Raw genomic sequence first — 18748 nt, 5'->3', positions numbered from 1 at the left:
AAGTTTGCCTTGCATTTGGCAACTGCCCTTTGTGTATTTAGGTGGACACCAATAGGTTGAACTGCAAAATATTTAGTTTAGGTTTTCGTGTGTGTGTGTTGTTTTGTTTGATTCGGTTCAAGTGATAAAATTGAATTGTTGTAAGCGATCCTTTAAGTGTCCCCATTCGACCAACTTGGAGAGGTAGCGGCTTCCTGGGAGACTTGAAGCAATGTTTGCCAATCCTTGTAAAGCATTTCACCTCTTCAGAGGCTAAAGCCTCTCAAAACCAAGAACAATTAAAGCAAGAGCCTTTCAGAGTGACTGGGGAATTCAGCAAAATAAATCAGAAATTCTCTGCCTTGACTCTGGAGGCTTGCCTCATTATAAGAGCAGATCTATTAGCCCCCTTGCCATTGTCTTTCATTTCTCAAGTGAGGTGATTCTAATTAAATTAATCTGCATGTCAATCTATCGGTGATCAATCAAAAGGGCTGAGGTCCCCCTTTGCGGCAGTGTGCTTGCGGCTGACAGGGGCTGATAATGGAGGAAGAAATAAACTGTCGAGCAAAGTTAATTAGTCAACATAATAGGTGGATTAAACAGGAGCTGCTGATTGCTGTTTCACATGTCGAAGCATGAGGTGGGAGCTGAAACTGCAATTAACAGACAATTATTATATTTGGTTGTAAGAGGTCGCATGAATAAACATATCTCTGTGGGTTTCAGTTTTAATCCCTGCGCCTGTTTAATATAAGGAGAAGTGTAGGTCATTTCTTCTTATTGTTTTAGGCGAAGTTCTGCGAGGCAGTGCACGCTCCCGGAAAACAGGCGGTCTGCCCACGGCCTAGTCGAGGCTTGAGTTGGGATGCCGCGCCGCATTGGTGAAAGGCTTGCAGAGGAAAAAGTGGGGTAGTGAGGCAGAGGCCAGTAGTTAGGAGAGTGGGAGCCAGAGACCTGGGTTTTCTTCCTGGCTCCAGCCAAATCGCTGCCCCTCCCGATGCCTCTGTGTCCTCCGATCTATCTGGATTGCCAGCTCTGAAACGTCACTGTGTCTGCACCTCCCCAAGGATGAGGAGACCCAGATTTCAGCGGGGGCCTATCAAAGCACCGAAAATAAAAAGGAGAAGTAGGCTGGTGTTTACCGGTGAAGCCCCTGTCCGCGCACGCTCAGCAGACGAGAGTGCCGGGTCAGTCCCGCGGCCCGGGGGACTCCGGCGAGGAGGAGAGGGGAGGGGGACACCCCCGCTCTCATCTCTGCCGCACGAAATGCGTTTTTGTTTTCTTTTATTTTGAACCGATTCTCATTTGCAGTGTCAACAGTGCTATCTACTTCAGCGCCGGCGCTGAAGGATAATTTAGGGTGAAACACAGCCGCCCTTGTATTTGCAGGGGGTGGAAAAACCCTTAATAAAGATCCTCTTGTTAATATGATGGTTAACAGCGTACCGTCTGCCGTACAGCTACAAACTGTGCAGTTTGACTTAAAACTGCATCAAAAGCTTTCGATGCCAAAGACCCACTCATCAATAGCGTCTCTTGTTAGATTTGTACAGCATAAGCACCCGTTATTATGTGAAATGGCTATGCAATTTTCTACAGCACCCAGCTGTTATTTATTTAACTGACTTTATTACACTCTCTGCCTTTTTCTTTCTTTCTTTCGTTGTTTTTAATATATCAAACTGTACATCCGTTTTGCTCTCTCGCTCACAGGTCGTGGTGTCTACGACAGTCAACGTTGATGGCCATGTGTTGGCAGTGTCGGACAACATGTTTGTACACAACAACTCCAAGCACGGGCGCCGGGCTAGAAGGCTTGATCCCTCGGAAGGTACGCCTTCTTATCTGGAACATGGTAGGCATATCATTTTCATTGGTTGGCATTTCTGCTTTAAATGTGGATTTATTTGGTTCCTCTCTCCTCCTTTTCATGGAAATTGTCCTGCAGTAGTCAAAGCACTTCCGGGCCAGATGTTAAAAGACTCCCAAATTAAACTGGGGTTTTCACAGTGGCTCAGCACTGGAACTGGGAGCGGGTAGGGAAAGAACAGGATTGTTCTTGTGCAAAAAGGTGTCCCTTGCATCGGTGCAAAAACGCAATGTGCTTTGATCAGCACTGAAAGTGGGGGCTGGATTTTCAAAGCAGTTCAGCTTCCCCATGCAGGAGGACGTGGGTCGATTTTCAGAAAGTGCTCCCCATCCAAATTGGGGCTGGATATTTGGTAGCGGCTGGGTGCCGAGCGCTTCAAAAAGCCTGGCCGCTCCGTTGAGGTGCCTAAATGAGAACGGAGTCCCTTTGAAAATCCAGCTGCCTCGTTAGGTGTCTAGATGAGAGCTCTTGGGTGCTGAGCTGCTTTGAAAACCGGCACCTAATTAATGTTTTATTTTGCTCTTTGTCCTCAAAATTGCTGACTACTACTAAAAAACCAAAAACAAAACCCAGGGGAATTCACCCCCAGCCCCTTTTCCAAGAATTATCCTTTGTCTTGGAAGCTGTTTATAATTCTACACACATCAGGCGCTTGCTCCTCCTTGGAGCTATATCCCCTCAACTTCCAGTGCAGGGACCAGAGGGTGGAAAATCACACCCGGTGCCTCCCGCTGGCTTGTGCCATGAACGTTTGCCATGAAGCTCCTGGGCAATTGAGCATCTTTTTTCAGAATTAGAGGAAACCAGATAAAAATTGTCTCCAGGAAAGTGAATGCCACTCTGAACGATGTTAATGATGTATGCTAATAGAAATAAGCAATAACCATAATAACGGATGAATATGTGAATGTCTGAACACTTGGTAAATTCCCGGTGAAAGAGGATCACGCTCTTCAGCTTTGATCCTGCAAACACTAACACACACGCTTCAGTTAAGGCGCATACACGCTGACATTGAAGTTCGTGGGGCTACGCACAAGAGTGAAGTTGTGTGCACGGACATATGTTTAGAGCTGTAGTTCACACTTACAAACCTAAAATTCAAAGCTCAGCAGCATTTCTCATTATATAAACATAACTTACATCTGTATTTATTTAGCTCTAACTTTTTATGTAGGCGATGAGCCATTTTCAGCCATAATTCATTCTATAGAATTTTTTTTTTATCCCTGCCAACAACCTAATTTAATAAACCAACCACTATCATAATTTTCTCTCAGTTTTTGTAAGGAATGTGCAAACTGAGCTTTTATTAATTAGCAAAAGGCAAGGATACTTCAGCCCGTTCAAGTTTGCTATCTTTATAATATAAATGACGGTGGACGCATCTACACGAGACGCTTACTGCGCAATAGCGTGCTGGTCAAAACCCGCGCTCGTATGGTACCGTGCAGTGTTGTTAAGCTACTGCGGAGTAAGCGTCACAAAAAAACCGTGCACCAGTGCTACTGTGCAATAACTATAGTTACTACACATTTAGTTAGTACTTCATTAAACAAGTAGTAATCTAAATGCGCAGTAATTACTGCACATTAATGAGCATGTAGACACACTCAATCTTCAGATCAATTTAAGACTTAGCTTCCTACCTTATATTTTCCAACAAGACCTCTTTCATGCATACCTGCAATTAAATGAATGCTTATTTTCTCATGCTTGTAAATATTCCTGTTTTCTTATGTACTGTCATGCCAACTCTTTTTGATGCATCTAACATGTCTCCCCCATTCCCTAGGAAAAGTACTCACATGGATATATCTCTGATGATACAATTATGCCTACATTTTCAGATAAACCTTACATACAGTATTTGCCATTAGAAGTCAGCACTTGACAAGAGATACCACACAGTCAGCACAATTATCTCCTGTGTTAAGGGTTGGGGGAAGGGTATTCAATCTACTTCTCAGACACCTCGCGGGCATGTTATGTGGAAACCACTGGCAAAGCCTCCATTTTTAGTGGCGACCACTATGTTAGGAAATTAGACTTTCCCTTTAGACATGCAAAACTTTTTCTACAAACCCATTTTTTCCAAGGACTGCTGAACTCTGTGCACTTTTATATTAAAGAATTAGAGACAATGAAGGTTGAAGGGACCTCAGGAGGTCACATTGAGTCCAACTCCCTGCTCAGAGCAGGACCAGCCCCAACTACATCATCCCAGCCGAGGCTTTGTTTAGTCAGGTCTTAAACACCTCCAAGGATGGAGACTGCACCATCTCTCTGCAACCTGGTCCAGTGCTTCACCACCCTCCTAGGGAGAGAGTTTTTTCCTAATATTCAACCTAAACTTCCCTTGCTGCAACTTGAGCCCATTGCTCCTTGTCCTGTCATCTTCCCCCACTGAGAGCAGCCCTCGGTCGTCTCTTCTGCAGACTCAATCAGCCCACTTCCCTCAGCTTCTCCTCACCAGTCATGTGCCCCAGCCCCCATATGCATGGGATAGCAATGAAGCCAGCAGGTATTTTTATTGTGAGTTCATAGAAGCAGAGAAGTAGGGTCCAAGCATCCAACTTAATGCAACAGTGGATGAAGACTCAGTTGTGTGCGTGTCCACCAAGGTTTTGGAAATCCACCAAGAACTTCAGCCGTCTTCCCGAAACAGAGTCGACCTCTCTCCCCTAGGTCAGGCTTGCACACTGTCCTCTTCCCAAAATGCATTCCTCTTCCTTTTCCTTCTGGACCTCTGATTCAACAGCTCGGATTATCTGCAGTGTCTTGGTATCTCCTGTCTTCAGTGGTACTGGGGGGAAGAGACCATCTAAATAATGTCAACAGTTTGCCGGGGGGTAGCTGAACTTCCTGGGAGTCCCTTACCCTGGTAGATGGAGTGACCGCTTGGTCTGAGCCACCTTGGCTTGTGGGTTTTGGATTGCAAGAATATCACTTCATACTCCGCCGAATAAATGCCCCCATGTGCCTATATAGACACTTCAAACCTAGATGCAAATATCTGGCCAGCCCGTGATGAATGCCTGGCTTGATTTGCTTGGGAGTCAAGGGTCGAGGTGGTCACACGGGTGCTTGCTGCTGTTTTTGTGAGATGTTATTAACCTTACATTTTTCTTTGGGAGCCTATGCTGGCAAGCGCTGCTTTAAACATTGAGTTGCATTGTGTGCAGCGCCTAAAAGAGTCTTTGGGTGTCTAAGAGCAGAGCTGGGCAGAAGGTTTTACCTCCCGAGCCACTCTGGAGCCTGGTTTCCCCACACTCCAGTATTTACCATTTCATTTGCAGGTAGCCTGGATTATTTTTGGGTTATCCAACGCATCTATTTATATCCCGCTTGTCAGACAGTAAAAGGCAAGTTCCTTTTAATGGCTCATCTCCTTGCATATAAGTAGAAACCCAGCTCCCCATTTCACATGTGCACACTGTCATCCTTGATACCACAGGGTTAATAAAACTCATCTTTCAAACAAATATATCTATATTTCAAAAGTAATAGCGGCGACAGGCTAATTATTTTATACAGCTCAGTGTGGTATAAATAAGGTAAGCCACAGTAATCTGTGGTTTGTAATAATTATCACTTTTTTTTTAAATTCACAAACAGTTGCATCCTTGCTTGTTTGATATTTCTGGTAAACCATGTGGCTGGTGTGGTTGACCTTGCTAAATTATACATATACAGTAGGATGTATAGAGAAGAGCCAATAGACAAAATCAGGAGACTATATCTGTTTCTGGTTCTTCCCAGGCTGTACATAGGGAAGGGAAGGCCTTTCCAAATCATTTAAGGACCAAGCTGAGAGTGCAGGGGTATGTAAGAAGCAGCATTCACGCAGGCCTGAAGGGACTCTTTCAGGATTTCTCGCGCAGGAGCAGGTCTGCAAAGTTTCTTGTCCAAACTCCAACATCGCTGCAAGGTGATTTTTCACCTCTCTGGCTGTCTGTACTGAATTGGTAGCCAATTGCAGCATCGGTTTCTCTGTTATTTTTCCTCTCTGGCAGAATGCAGTGCCCTCGAAAAATGATAGTGCCGGAGACCCTGTCAGTTTGCATGCTCTAACACTTTATTATCTAATGATCTAATATGCAACAAGGCAAAGAGGGGGTGCGCATCACTCTGACAGGATGCCTGCGAGAAGTGACTAAATTACTTTATGTACCATTAGCGCTAGCAGCTACAGTGAACTCACTGTGAGCGTTTATGCAAATACTCCTGAATACATTCAAGTGGCCTTGTCAGGCAGGCGACTGACAAGCAGTTTAAATGCTCTTTTTTTTCCTCTTTTTTTTCCCCCCCCTTTTTTTTTTAAAGGGCCAGTTTGATTTCTTCTCCCCCTCCCCCCCCTCCCCGCCATGTGCGATCCCTGAGGATCCAGGCTGGTCGGTGACAGACTCGATTCTGTTTCATCCTCAACAGCAGTAGCAGCAAAAGAAGACGTGTAGTAGATGAACCTAAGAGAAACCGTGGGACTTGATTTCCCAATTGTAGACACAAGCCGAGAGAGCTGGGATTTCCCTGCCGTGGTGCAGTTCTGGCGTGATTCTGTTACGTGTGATTGTATGATGAAGCCTGTTGTGCATGGTTGGGCTGTTTGCTGATTGATGTGCTCTTGGTTGCAGTCCACACCGTCTTCTGTAGAGCCCAAATCTTGACATGTCATTTAGCTTTTAAAGAATAGGAATCAAATTCTGCTCTGCTTTCCTTGGGAGAGCCCACATTTTATAACCCGCTCCCCCCCATGCCTTTTTTGTGGGTGCCTTGAGTGATCACTTAAAGCAGGACTCCCTGTATTAATATTAGCATGCCTTCTGCTTACAGCAACATAAATCCAGCTAAAACCCCACCAGTTACTACCACCTCCGGGAGACCCTCGTATCTCCCACTAAAGCATATCTCCCACTAGAGACTGGGGGATGTGAGGGTGAAAGGACTGATGGCTTATTTTCAGACTGCCATTTTGCTTTCTATGTTACATTCAGAATATGGGATTTCCAGCCCACCCATCCTCTTTTAAATCATTCGGATACGGCAATCTGTAGAGTGACCCTCGGTCTGAATGCCCTTAAACCTTGTCATAACTGCCCTGCTTGCAACAGCGCTGTCGAGACTTTGATGGAGTATTCCTCACCTGGGATTTTGCTAGATGTCACTGGCACATCACTTCATTCTTCCTAAGAAATATTTATGAATCTGATTGACTAATTCCTGTGCTGGAGACAACTAGGCCGCAGCATTTAGAACTCAATGGGTGCATCTACCCATCCGCATTTACTGCGCATTAACCGAAATTGTTGCATAGTGCAGGGGTGTGTCTACACATGCCTGCCCGTACTGTGCAGTCAATATGGCGACTTATGCCAACTCGAGCGCAAGTTTGATGCATGCATTTGTGAAACTCCACATGCCTGCCCATACTGCACAGTAAATATGGCAATTTTTGCTGACTTGAGCATAAATTTGATGCCTGCATCATGTCGGTATCCAATTTACACCTGATTAGTTACAGCGCAGTGATGCAAGTGTAGACGCCTTACTGCATAGTAACACTGTGTGTGTGGACTGACTTGGGACTAACTTTAGTCCCAAGTCAGTCCACATGCAGCGTTAATGCACTTTAACACCTGCATGTGAAGACCCCAGCCAATTCTCACTTACTGTGCGGTAATTTACTGTGCAGTAAATTTAAGCCGGCATAAATGCACATGTAGACTCACTTATTGTTAACCTGTGTGAACCTGAACCATATGAGTAAAGTTCTTTTAGCAGCTACCCTTTCACCTCTTAATTCACCCTTCTTGCTTATGTGTGTCCTAATGGGTTAGCTGCTATTGAAGCCAGTAGTATGCAATAATTGCAGTAGGGAAAACGTTACTGAGGCTGAGATATGGGGGTGGTTCTTCAGAAATGGCAGTTATCCTTTGCTTCCACTGGGCTTCATCCAGAAGCTGTTAATCAAACATGGGGACTAATGTAATTTAGAAATGATCCCAGATTAAAGAGACAAACATTGTGTTTGTCTGATTGCGCCTTGTCAGTGGCAGCACCTGGTACATCTGAGTGCTTACATTTTTTCTCTCTTAATTTTTTTTTTTTTGCTGTGGAAAAAAACCCAAACAGGCCAAAAAACTGAAACACCTGCTTGGATGCTTTTCTGATTAAGGGTGCCAAGAGTTGTATGACAGTAGAAGGCTGCCTAGCACGTGCCAGTTTTTCAGTATTGGTTAGTGAGTCTTTGCAGAAGTAACATGAGGCACCCAGGGGTTTGAAACAAGAGGCACATGATGTCTTCTGTGCCATCCATGCACACACAAATGCATTAGGTTTGGGGTATTATTATTAAGGTGGGAAATTCTAAATATATTAAAATAGATTGGGATTGTTCCTCTTTAAGAAAGGGAATTGGCTTGCAACTCTGTTACTTCTACTTGCTAATTTATTTTGTATTAGGAAAGAATACTGAGGATGGTTGGACAGCTTGAAGCTTACACAAGGGAGAAAAACTTGACTGCAATAACATTGCAAAACACAGATATTAATAATAATAAGTGAGCCTTGATATAGTGAAGGGTTGCAAAACTTCAAGCTGGAAATAATTTTCTTTTTGGTATTTTACATTTGCCAAGTCGTCTTTCTCATATCAGTTCCTTCATAAATGTGGTGACTCATAAATTCAAGACATTTTTTACAATCATGGCTTGCTATGTATGTTTGTAGCTTGACCTCATTGGGTGCATTATATTAACCTCTTCACTGCTCTGAGGATTTGTGCAAGTGAGCACACCAACTTTGGGTTTAATCCAGATCTGTAGTCAGGTGGAGTAGTAGCCTTCTGTCCTTCGAGGGGCAAAATGCAGTCTCTAAATTCTGGGTTTGAATTTTACATGATTTTCCCCAAACAAAATTGATGAATAAAAATAGTACCCCCTCCAGGAGTTCTCTGCAAGCTCCCGGTTGGATTTTAACAGCAAGGGCTATTAATCATTGAAACAGCCACAAGATGTGAGGGATTCTTCATCTCTTGTGGCTTTCTTACTCAAGACTAGATACTAGGTTTAAAAGATATGCTGTAATTCAGACAGAAGTTATGGATGAAATGCATAAATTATTGGGTGTGGGTCTTTGGCCGACGTTATGCGGGACCTTATATATAGTCTTCCATCCTATGATTCACCGAATTAGCGGAGAACAGCACAACCCTAATTTGTACTAGACCCATTTTTGGATAGCTTAAGTCTGTTAATGACATGGCATCTCATTGAATTGTTCTGAAGAATTTCTGTGAAGGTCACACGAGGCAAGCAACTCTCTGTAGGGCTGGAGCTCTGTTTCTTTGGACATGAGACATGTAAGAGGAATTGAGGGAGAGAAAGAAGTGACTTTCTCCAGGCTGGATATCTCAGAAGGAGGTATGAGAAGCTCTCAATATGCATCTATCCTAAATTGCTCTAAGATTGCTAGTGACTCAGAGTAAACAGTCCTGACTCCGTAGCCCTGCCTGGGAGAAGCTCGTAACAACAGCTGGTCCAAATTGGAGTTTCTCAGAAAGAAATATCCACATGTGTTTGTGTTGTCAATTAAAACAAAACAAAAAATTCAAATGGTCCCATTGACAGCATTTCTGAAAAACACTTTTCGATGAATTTGGTTATGGAATCCTGAAATTTCAGTTGTGACAGTTCATTTCAGTATTTCTTTTTGGAAATACTTAAACTGTTGTTCCGTATCGCCACAGGTCAGTAGTACACTCTTCCTCCTGAGATGTCGTGAAATAATGCACGATAATAGCCATAAAATGTACATGACATTTTAAAATTCTGAAATGAGATTCTGGATTTTCCGAAGTGAAAGTTAGTTTTCTTTGGACGGTTCACAAAATCATCGTTTTCAGTTAGAAGATTTCAGTTTCAGCAAAACTGCGTTTTTTTAGTAAAACCAAACACAACAAAAGACTGCAGAAATGAACATTTTCCAAGAAGTGCTGTTGATATAATGGGAGGGCGCTGTGTTCTGCTCTCTGAATATTGGAGGTGTTCCCCCCAACCTGCCTGGAATCGGAGCAAAATTATATTCAGAGAAAAACTGTAGTTACTGCATTTGGCTGAGACTTTGCAGCTACAAGAACATCAGAACATTCAGTAGCACTCAAGCAGGTAATGAATATTCATAAGTAATGAGCATTCATTACATTTCAATTTGCTTTGCTGGCTGCCATGTCACTGATACAATGTCATCATGGGGGATACGAATGAGAAATATTTGAGGGGTGTTTTGCCATTCAGTGGTGAAGTTTTTCAGACTTTCTTTTTCAACGGGTCCCCAGAATGTGCACACCGCTGGATTACAAAGTGGCACATTATTATAGTGTAGCTTGCTTCCAGAGATTTAACGAGCAATCAAATCCTTCTGTTCGATAACTCTTCATTAGAAATGCGTGTCTGCTGTTGCTCTGGTCAAAAGATGATTTCTCCCCCAACGCTTGTCTACTTAACTTTGGACGAGAATAGAAGTTGGTTCTGTGTACTTTGTTGGAAAGAAAAGTCAGGATCTCCTCAAGTACCTGTATTTTGGGTAAATCCAATGTCTTTTATTAGACCAACTATTTAGTAAAAGATACTGGATTTACCCGAAGAACCTTGTCTGCCTATGTCCTTAGACCAACATGGCTACAAATAACATCCCTTTATTTTGGGTGCCCATCTTAAGGGTGCCTGATTATCAATCCTCAATGCTTTGTATCAGACCACTTTTAATGTAGTTCAAGTTGGACATCCTTCAACTAAGTCAGCTCAATCTTACTAGGCAAACAGCTTTTGAAAAGCTTAGCAAGAGAGTCCCATTCTTTTCCCATTGAAGTCAATGGCAAACCTCCTCATTGGGCATGTCTACATGTTCATTAATGTGCTGTAATTACAGTACATTAAGTTTAGTACCTGTAATACTAAGGCGCTACTGCACATTAGTACAAATAAACGCTTTTTTTGGTGTTGCTCAATGCTCGTTGGAGGAAATGTACTGCATATTAGCACAAATGAATACTTTTTTGTGACACTTAATGCTCGTTGGACTAATCTACTGCACATTAGTATGGTTTTTGCCAGCTGTGCTAATGCGCAGTAGAATTAGTCCGTTGGGCACTAAGCGTCTCATGTAGACGTGCCTATTGAGTCCAAGGACAACAAGATCAGACACTCAACTGACAGCTTGGCTTGGATGAACATTTATTTCCACTTTGTCTCTCTCTATAATTGTCATTATCCTCTTAATCCACACCTTAAATAATACTGCTTTCCCCCCCGCCCCCTTAAATCTGCAAGTTGGTTTCAGCTAAAACAGTTGTCCAGGGTTCAATGAGCGTGGAAATCGGCATCAGGATTCAGTTGTACCAACCATGAAACTGTTGCAGAAGGTAGCATTAGTAGGGGTTGTGGCTCCAGAGTGAGTGACTCTGATGCAAATTACAATCTAAATGCTATTAATTATTTATTTTATAAATGGGGACAGACCTAACCTAAAGTATATGGAAGGCCTGGAAAAACTCCAGTTGACTTCATTGGTCTGTGGATTGGTCAAATGTATTCAACCCCTTTTGGAAATATTTATGCATTACATGAACTTATCTAACATACCACACAACAAAATTCAGGGGCCAGGCACTGATACATATCCTGCTGGTGATATGCCTCACTATACATTGTAATATCACGGCCATGCTGCAGTGCTTCCCTACCTAAAGTTTTCAAGATGTGCAGAAATGTTAGGGGAAAATGTTGCGATGTTTTGCTCATGAATATTAAGCATTTTGATATAATGATTCCACACCTCTGAAATTTTGATTTTTCGTGGTCCTTCAGATGTGTTATCCCAGCCTAGCCCCATGCATAATTATAAAAGAGAGAAAATGTAGCAGTAGCAGAAGTAGTTTTACAGGGGTGGGACCAGATGCAATAGGGTAATGATCTTTGATGTTTTCCTTTTGCACCATGCAAGCAAGAAAGCAGAAAGGAAAAAAAAGGGTCCAATTCCAGTCTCACACCAGTTTTGCATCTCTGTTTTTGTTAGCTGACTTGTCTGAAATTAAGCAGACACTCAAGCGCTTTGCTGAAGTCAAGCCTCTGTGATTGCATCTCACTCGAGAGGTTTAAAAATTGTCTTTAGTAACTTTTCAAGAAAGGACGTTCAAAGCTGTGAGTGAAGGGGAGGTGTTAGTGATGTTCAGGGCTCCTACCTGGCCTTTGTGCTTTGAAACATCTGCCAATACTTGCTGTGAAGTGCAGGTAGTAACCACATGTGCCTAGTACGTTTTCTCCATCACATCAGTATCTTTGCTGACTCTTGAGGGACTAGTTTTTTGAGCAGGATTTTGCCCACTGGAAAAAGCTCTCAAGATTGTTTGTCTTCTGCCTTCTATTTTCTGAGCTGTGCCAATCTGCTTTGTCAATACTTTGCTTGATTCATTTGGGGGGGGGAGATTTTCAAAGCACAAAGGCTTAGCCTCACTGTGCTTTTTCTGAAGCCAGTGATGAAACTTCTATCAAGGGAGAAGAGTTGGTTATTACCTCTGTGTGTTTTTAAACATTTTATTCCAGACTTCCTTTTTCTGGTAAGTGGAAGCTTTGTCTTTTTTATACATAAGTTTTTTTCTGCATTCCTCCGTTCAGTGAATTTACAGCTCTCTGACGCACGCCCTCACCTAGAAAGCAAGAGTAATGTAACAAACACTAATTTATGACCTCACTGAAGGAACTGGGTATGTAGGGGAGGCTGGTTTTAAAACAGGCAGTAACATTTTCAAAAGCCAAGGAAACCCTTGGATCTTAAAACCCATTTTCAGAAGTGAGTTCTGCACTTAGCCCGACATTTTCAAAGGCAAGCAGTGATCTTTGGCTCTTTGCTGTACTGAAGCACTTTCTGAAGTCATTTTCTGGGTGTGAACATACAACCCCCCTTTTTCTCCCCCCCCAAAATTCAGAAGTTGCTTCTGAACAGCTTGGTCTTGGGGCCAGATTTTCAAAAGAGATTTAGGATTTCCAAAAGTGGTTGGGTCCTTTCTGTATCTATTTGGGAACTCTTGAAAAAGAAGCTGGTCCATACCTACATCTTTAAGCATGTCAATACCTTTAACAATCTGCCTCCAACTCTCATTGGAAGTCGTTAAGGCGCTTACGAAAAGGACTCTAGGGCCATATTCCTGTTAATCATCTGTGGGTGTAAGAGGGAATAAGGGCATGATATGCAGTGGTTCAAACGCTGTTTTGGTAACTTTTTTACAGTGTTGTGGTGACTGTTTAAAAGGTTGCGCATACTTGACACGAGAGCAAAGCGCATTTCCTTTAGGAGTCCCTGTGTTTGCAGAATGGCAAGCAGACAGCAGAGAATTCCCCTGATGTTGAGGTCTGAGCACAGTTCACTGAGCTGGTCACTGCAAATCCAGGCCTGCATGTGGAATTCATGGGGCTGATGTTATCTGATCCTTGCTGCAAAGGAAGGTCAAAACTCAGAAGTAAATTTTAGGCATAACCAGAAAGCTGCTCATATTTCAGTACTGCCGTTTGTATTTTCTGGGTCGGGATTTGAGGTCATAGCACCGCGGCATTGTACATCCAGCTTGGAGCTCGTTGCTAAAGATTTTCAAGCTCTTGGACGATGAGTAGAGAGTGGGGGGAAATCTCTGATCAGATTCATCCCTCTGGAGAATTATCCTTTTAAAAGTTGAAACAGCGTAGTTTGTGAGCTTGAGGCAGCATCTACCCTTTTCTGCCTCCTAGCCAAGACCCCTAGCCCTTGCCTGGTGTCCCTGGGTGCTACCGCACGTTAAGTAAATAAATAATAAAATAACATGACTTTATCAGCTCTGCTGAATGAGCAACTTTTCTACACGTGTGCAGGCGTGGGTCCAAAGCAAATCTACTGCTCACATTTTCAGTGTGCTGGTTTTATGTGGTGTCATTGCTGGACAGATACTACCACCTATAAATATATTTTTATGCTTGTTTTTGCAAGCAGAGCCCAAATGATTGGAAGGAGGTGCTTGACCCCTCCATTCACTCTCGCACAAAGAACAGAGGAGGCAACACTATGAAAGACACTGCAGAGCAGACACAAGGGGCTCTCAGTCTTGGGGAAGTAATGAAGGATTCTTCTGAAAATGCAATTCAGGTTACGTTGCCTGCATTGCTGTCCCGCTGCCATGACAAACAGGGGCTGTGCATTATACTGCATTCCTGCCGAGGGCGCAGGAAAATAATAATAATATCACTTGAATCACTTTGTTTATTTTTCTGATTCACTCCTCCCCACCTTCGTGATTCATTAGTTTGTAGCACTTTTCTGGCTAGGAAAGCACTCGAGGTAAGCCTTCGGACCATTGGGGTGCTTTTTCTGCAGAAAAGCCAGGTTCCCTACCTCCTCCTCTGGCCCAGCGCCTGGAAACCTGGGGCCATCCATCGGACCCTGGTCTCTGTTGGCAAGTCAGCCTAATCTGTCTCTCTGAGTGCGCCTGAGCTGAATTTTTGCACATGATGAATATGCATCGTAGCTGCATCTGGCAGGCTGCAACAATGAATGCAAAAGCCTGTGTCGTTAATAGATAATAAAAGCAGAAAGCAACTTTAATGGGAATAAATGTATTTTCTTTTACAGGGTCTGATATTTTTTCTCTCTCTTGGTCTGTGACTTGAGCGAGACAGGAATAACAGAAATAACAGCTACCTACACTGCGTGTGCGTGCGTTTGAGCTGCAATGATAGCTTCAAAGTAAAATTATATCATACATTCTAATACTCTAATAGATTGCAAAGATGAAGCGCTTCACTACTTTGTTTAGTCATGCCTTCATCTATAAATTTATGGCAGTATTATGGTTTAATGAATTGAACAAGTCCCAGAACAACAACAAAAATCTTTTTTTGTTTGTTTGTTTGAATTTAGGTATTGCATACTTTGTTCTTCAAAAGAATAATAAAAGCAATATGTTTCTTTAGTGCAAAAACTTCAGGCTAACCTCATATCACATTACTAATCAAGTGCTCAAGGGTGTGAGTGTGTGCGTGTGCGCGCGCGTGTGTGAACTGGCACTCTTAGTCATGCTACTAGACATTGAAAGGCTAAAAAATCGTATTCTTATAGGCGCAGGCAAACCTCAGAGAACAGATGGAGCAGAGTTCAGCACAAAGGTTTAATCCTATCAGGATGATTCCTGTATGGCCATCTGGATAATCCAGCGCACAAATTCAGCGCCTGTTAAAAATACGACTTAGGCCAAGATTAACGTCACAGATTTTCCACTAGACTTGTTCATATTTGACTTTATGATTCTCAGGCTCCGGAAAATTGCATTAGAGTGCATCCTCTGATTTATAAGAAAAATCGGAACAGGGTAAGAGCTCTAAGGGCACTTGAATTTTCCTTGCAGAAACTGCACGCTGGTCCCTCCCCACCACTCCCGCAGTTTGCTTTGTATTTCTCCATGGATTGTGCAGTGTCTGAGAGATGATTAGCTCCAGCTTTCTCTTGTGGGCTGCCCTCTCTGAGTCCTCCTTAGCAAAGAGCATTGGGCTAGAAACTCATTTGAGTCAGAAAACCTGTGTTTGCCAAGAAGAAAGAAATGACTTATTTCTTGTACAATCTGAGGCTAATGAACTTATCATTGTTACAATAAATATCCCAATAAGCTGCTTACATAATTGATTTCTTTTCTTTTTTTTTTTCTTTCCTGGAATAGGTTTAGGGAATTTTTTTCTCCCCCCTCTTTGCAATAGTGTATCTGACAGCAGCATTGCAGGGAACATAATCCGTTGTTAATATTTGATTTGATTTGATTCTGGGCTAGAATTAGAATTATATCTGTTTATTTTTGAGTGGCTGTGAGGAGATTATTGGAAAATGTGTGTCTGCAGCCCAACTTCCTGCATCTGAAGAATTTAAGACTGCATTTGCATGAAAAACAGGTTTTCCATGTTGCAAAGTAATGTTATATATTCTGCAACATTTTTTTTCCATGGGGGCCATGACACTAAATGGGGACCTCGTTATCAAGACTTTGCACCTTGAAACTCTTCCAGTAGAGAGTTAAGTAAGGAGCTGTCTCTTCCCCCTTCGATGTCAGGGAATAGGACCCCTTAATTAAGATGGTCCCTTCCAGTCCTGTGCATCCCTGTTCTGAACCCAGGAAATGTTTGCTGTCCTGGAGCCAGATTTATTTGTCACCCGGGTGCTGTGGAAGCGGGCATGACTGTGGTTCTTCCAGCTTGCAAGGGACTAGAAACTACCCTCTTCCCCAGAAAGTGAGTGCTAGCAAATAATGGGTTTAGAAAGGTTTCATCCCTTTCCCCAGGCCCTGATTGGCTTTAGCATATACTTAATGTGAAACGTGTGAATACTCCCACGTGCGCTGATAAGGGGCTGGGCACGTGGGGCATACAAGAGAATACAGCTTGCTGTAAAAAACTCAGCATAGTTAACCTTGGGTTCAAGCCTTTGTGGGGACATGTTTACTGGCTTAAAATTGATGGTGTTGGTTACACTGGCTTAAAATTGGCTATATTGGCGTAGTTTAGGTCTGTAGCAATAGCAGGAGAAGCTAAACCTACATAAATCAGGTCAGTGTCAGAGGATCCTCATGGCTTTTTGCATCAGTTGAACCATGGTGGTTTCAAAGCAGGACGATAGCTAAAGGTGTGTGCCTCATACCTTAGCCAGATCTTGAACTTTTCTTCCTTTTTAGTCTCCTATTCATAAGGGCAAATCATGGCCTTGCAACTTCAGAGCATGTTCACCTCCCCCTTGCTCTAGTTGACTAGGTGGTGGTGAGGGTCTCTCTGATGATGCCCCTCTTTGAATCTGAGCTTTAGCCCCCCATGTGCCCTAACCCACTTTCAAAAACAGGGTGAAGGGAGTGAAGACAAGGATGTGGAGTACCTCTTGGTGCTATGCCACCCTCATCCCCTCATACAGAACCAACCACAAGTTACTGCTGCTGAAGTAGTGGGTGAGAAGGTTGTTTAGGGCCACTTTTAGTCCTCCAGTCTTAATAGTTAAGGCAGGTCATTGTGTGTGTGGCCATTGGCACCTCACGTGGAAATGATGAGTAACACACCTTCTGTTATTGAGCGCTGCCTTATTCCTCCCTTGCCATTGTGTGTCTCAAACCAAGGGTCAGAAAAGGGAAGAAAAGGGGTTCATCCAGGAAAGAGGAGTGCAGAAGCACTGCCAAAACGTGATTGCATTACTAAAAGCTTCAGCAAGGACAAAAGAGGAAAACAGGGGTTTGAGTGTGGATCAGAGGTGGTGTTTTACACTAGGGGATTTCCATCACCAGTTCCCACCAAACAGAAGCAAAGCGTTCTGGGAGCAATGATGCTTCAGCTAAAACCCTTAACCTCATTATGTAAAAAAAAATATATTGAGCTACCCATCACACCCAAATCCCACAGCAGGATTACTGTATTTATTGCAACACGATTTCACTGGTGTCCATGTCACAGAGAGCCAATGGGAGGTTGCCATTTTGGGCCCAATGTGGTCATCTCTAATGCTTGCAATGCCCAAATGCCACGATGCCTCAAACAGGGGAGTGGAAGGAGTGGGGCATTGTGACCTCATGCATGTGTTACATAAAGCTACAGAAGTAATCTTCTCAAGAGGGAAACCTCTGTTACCCTGTTTCCTGCATGGCAGCTGCTTATTGTCAGAGCTGAATAGGAAAAGGAGCAGGCCGTGATATGAAAGAGGGAAGCAGGAAGATCATCATTTTACTAAGATAAACAGCAATCTCACTGTTTAGCTTAAGACTGAAGATTTAGTGTTGTGGGTGCTGTGTGTAACACATGCTGTCCCATGCCCTATCTTCCCAGTCTCAGTGCCTCGCATTTTAGGACGGATCCTGTAGACACGGTAAAGTCAAATTCAAATGCTTGCAAGTCTCTTTGGGGTAAAGCAAACGCGTAGGGGGCCTGGTTGGGTGAGCAGGCATTTGGACTAAGTACAGATGGTTAAAAAGCCCGAGAGTGAATTGATTGCGGAGATGGGACTGGGACTAGCTTCCTGGATCAAGGACAATGACAGGTCCTTTTTTAAATACATAGGGAGCAAAAAGAAGGTACCTGGTAACATGGGGCCCCTGCAAGACACACTAGGAAATCTGGTCATCACACCAGATGACAAAGCTAACCTATTTAATGACTTCTTTGCCTCCATTTTTCTGAGCAGGGACCGGGTCACCCCCCACACCAGGACCCCCGTAGGCCCCAGGGGAGGCACACCCAGGCCAAGGGTCAGTGAGGAGCTAGTCAGGAAACTTCTGGAAGGACTGGACATATTTAAATCAGCTGGTTCAGGCGATCTCCACCCCAAGTGCTGAGGGAATTAGCTGAGGTCATTGTGTGACCCTTGGCACGGCTGTACAAGCACTCGTGGTGCTCTGGTGTGGGGCCAGAGGACTGGAAGAGATCCAGTGTGGTTCTCATCTTCAAAAAGGGGAGGAAGGAGGACCTGGGGAACTATAGGCCAGTTAGTCTTACCTCAATCCTGGGTAAACTTTTTGAGAGAGTTATCCTGGCACATGTCCACAAAGGGCCAGTGGGGGAGATTATGCTTAGGGGCACCAACATGGGTTCATTAGAGGCAGGTCCTGTCAGACCAACCTGGTGGCCTTCTACGACCCGGTCACCAAATCCTTAGATGCAGGGGTAGCAGTGGACGTAGTCTTTCTGGACTTTCTGAAGCCTTTCGACACTGTCTCTCACCCCATTCTCATTAAAAAACTGGGGGACTAAGGTATCGACACCCACACAGTCAGATGTGTCGCCAACTGGCGGGAGGGCCGCACCCAGAGAGCGGTGGTGGACGGGGCATGTTCGACCTGGGGGGACGTGGGCAGTGGGG

At 43.6% G+C, this 18748-nt stretch overlaps 1 protein-coding gene across 6 annotated transcripts in view; it reads left to right on the top strand.

Annotated features, from left to right (window-relative positions):
* The window catches only part of EBF1 (early B-cell factor 1), a 298865-nt gene that overhangs the window by 190488 nt on the left and 89629 nt on the right, over positions 1–18748 (top strand). For 3 of the 6 annotated variants that reach the window (XM_019535303.1, XM_019535301.1, XM_019535300.1), the window contains exon 5: positions 1696–1813. In XM_019535303.1, the coding sequence (XP_019390848.1) occupies positions 1696–1813 (118 nt within the window). Of the gene's footprint in view, positions 1–1695; positions 1838–18748 lie in introns of all 6 variants that reach the window. The other 3 variants (XM_019535299.1, XM_019535302.1, XM_019535298.1) reach the window with 1 other exon arrangement.

Source organism: Crocodylus porosus, unplaced genomic scaffold, assembly GCF_001723895.1.
Source record: "Crocodylus porosus isolate Cpor-Errol unplaced genomic scaffold, CroPor_comp1, whole genome shotgun sequence".
NCBI lineage: Eukaryota > Metazoa > Chordata > Crocodylia > Crocodylidae > Crocodylus > Crocodylus porosus.
The sequence above is the reverse complement of the archived record's forward strand: the minus strand, read 5'-3'. Positions and strand labels throughout refer to the sequence as shown.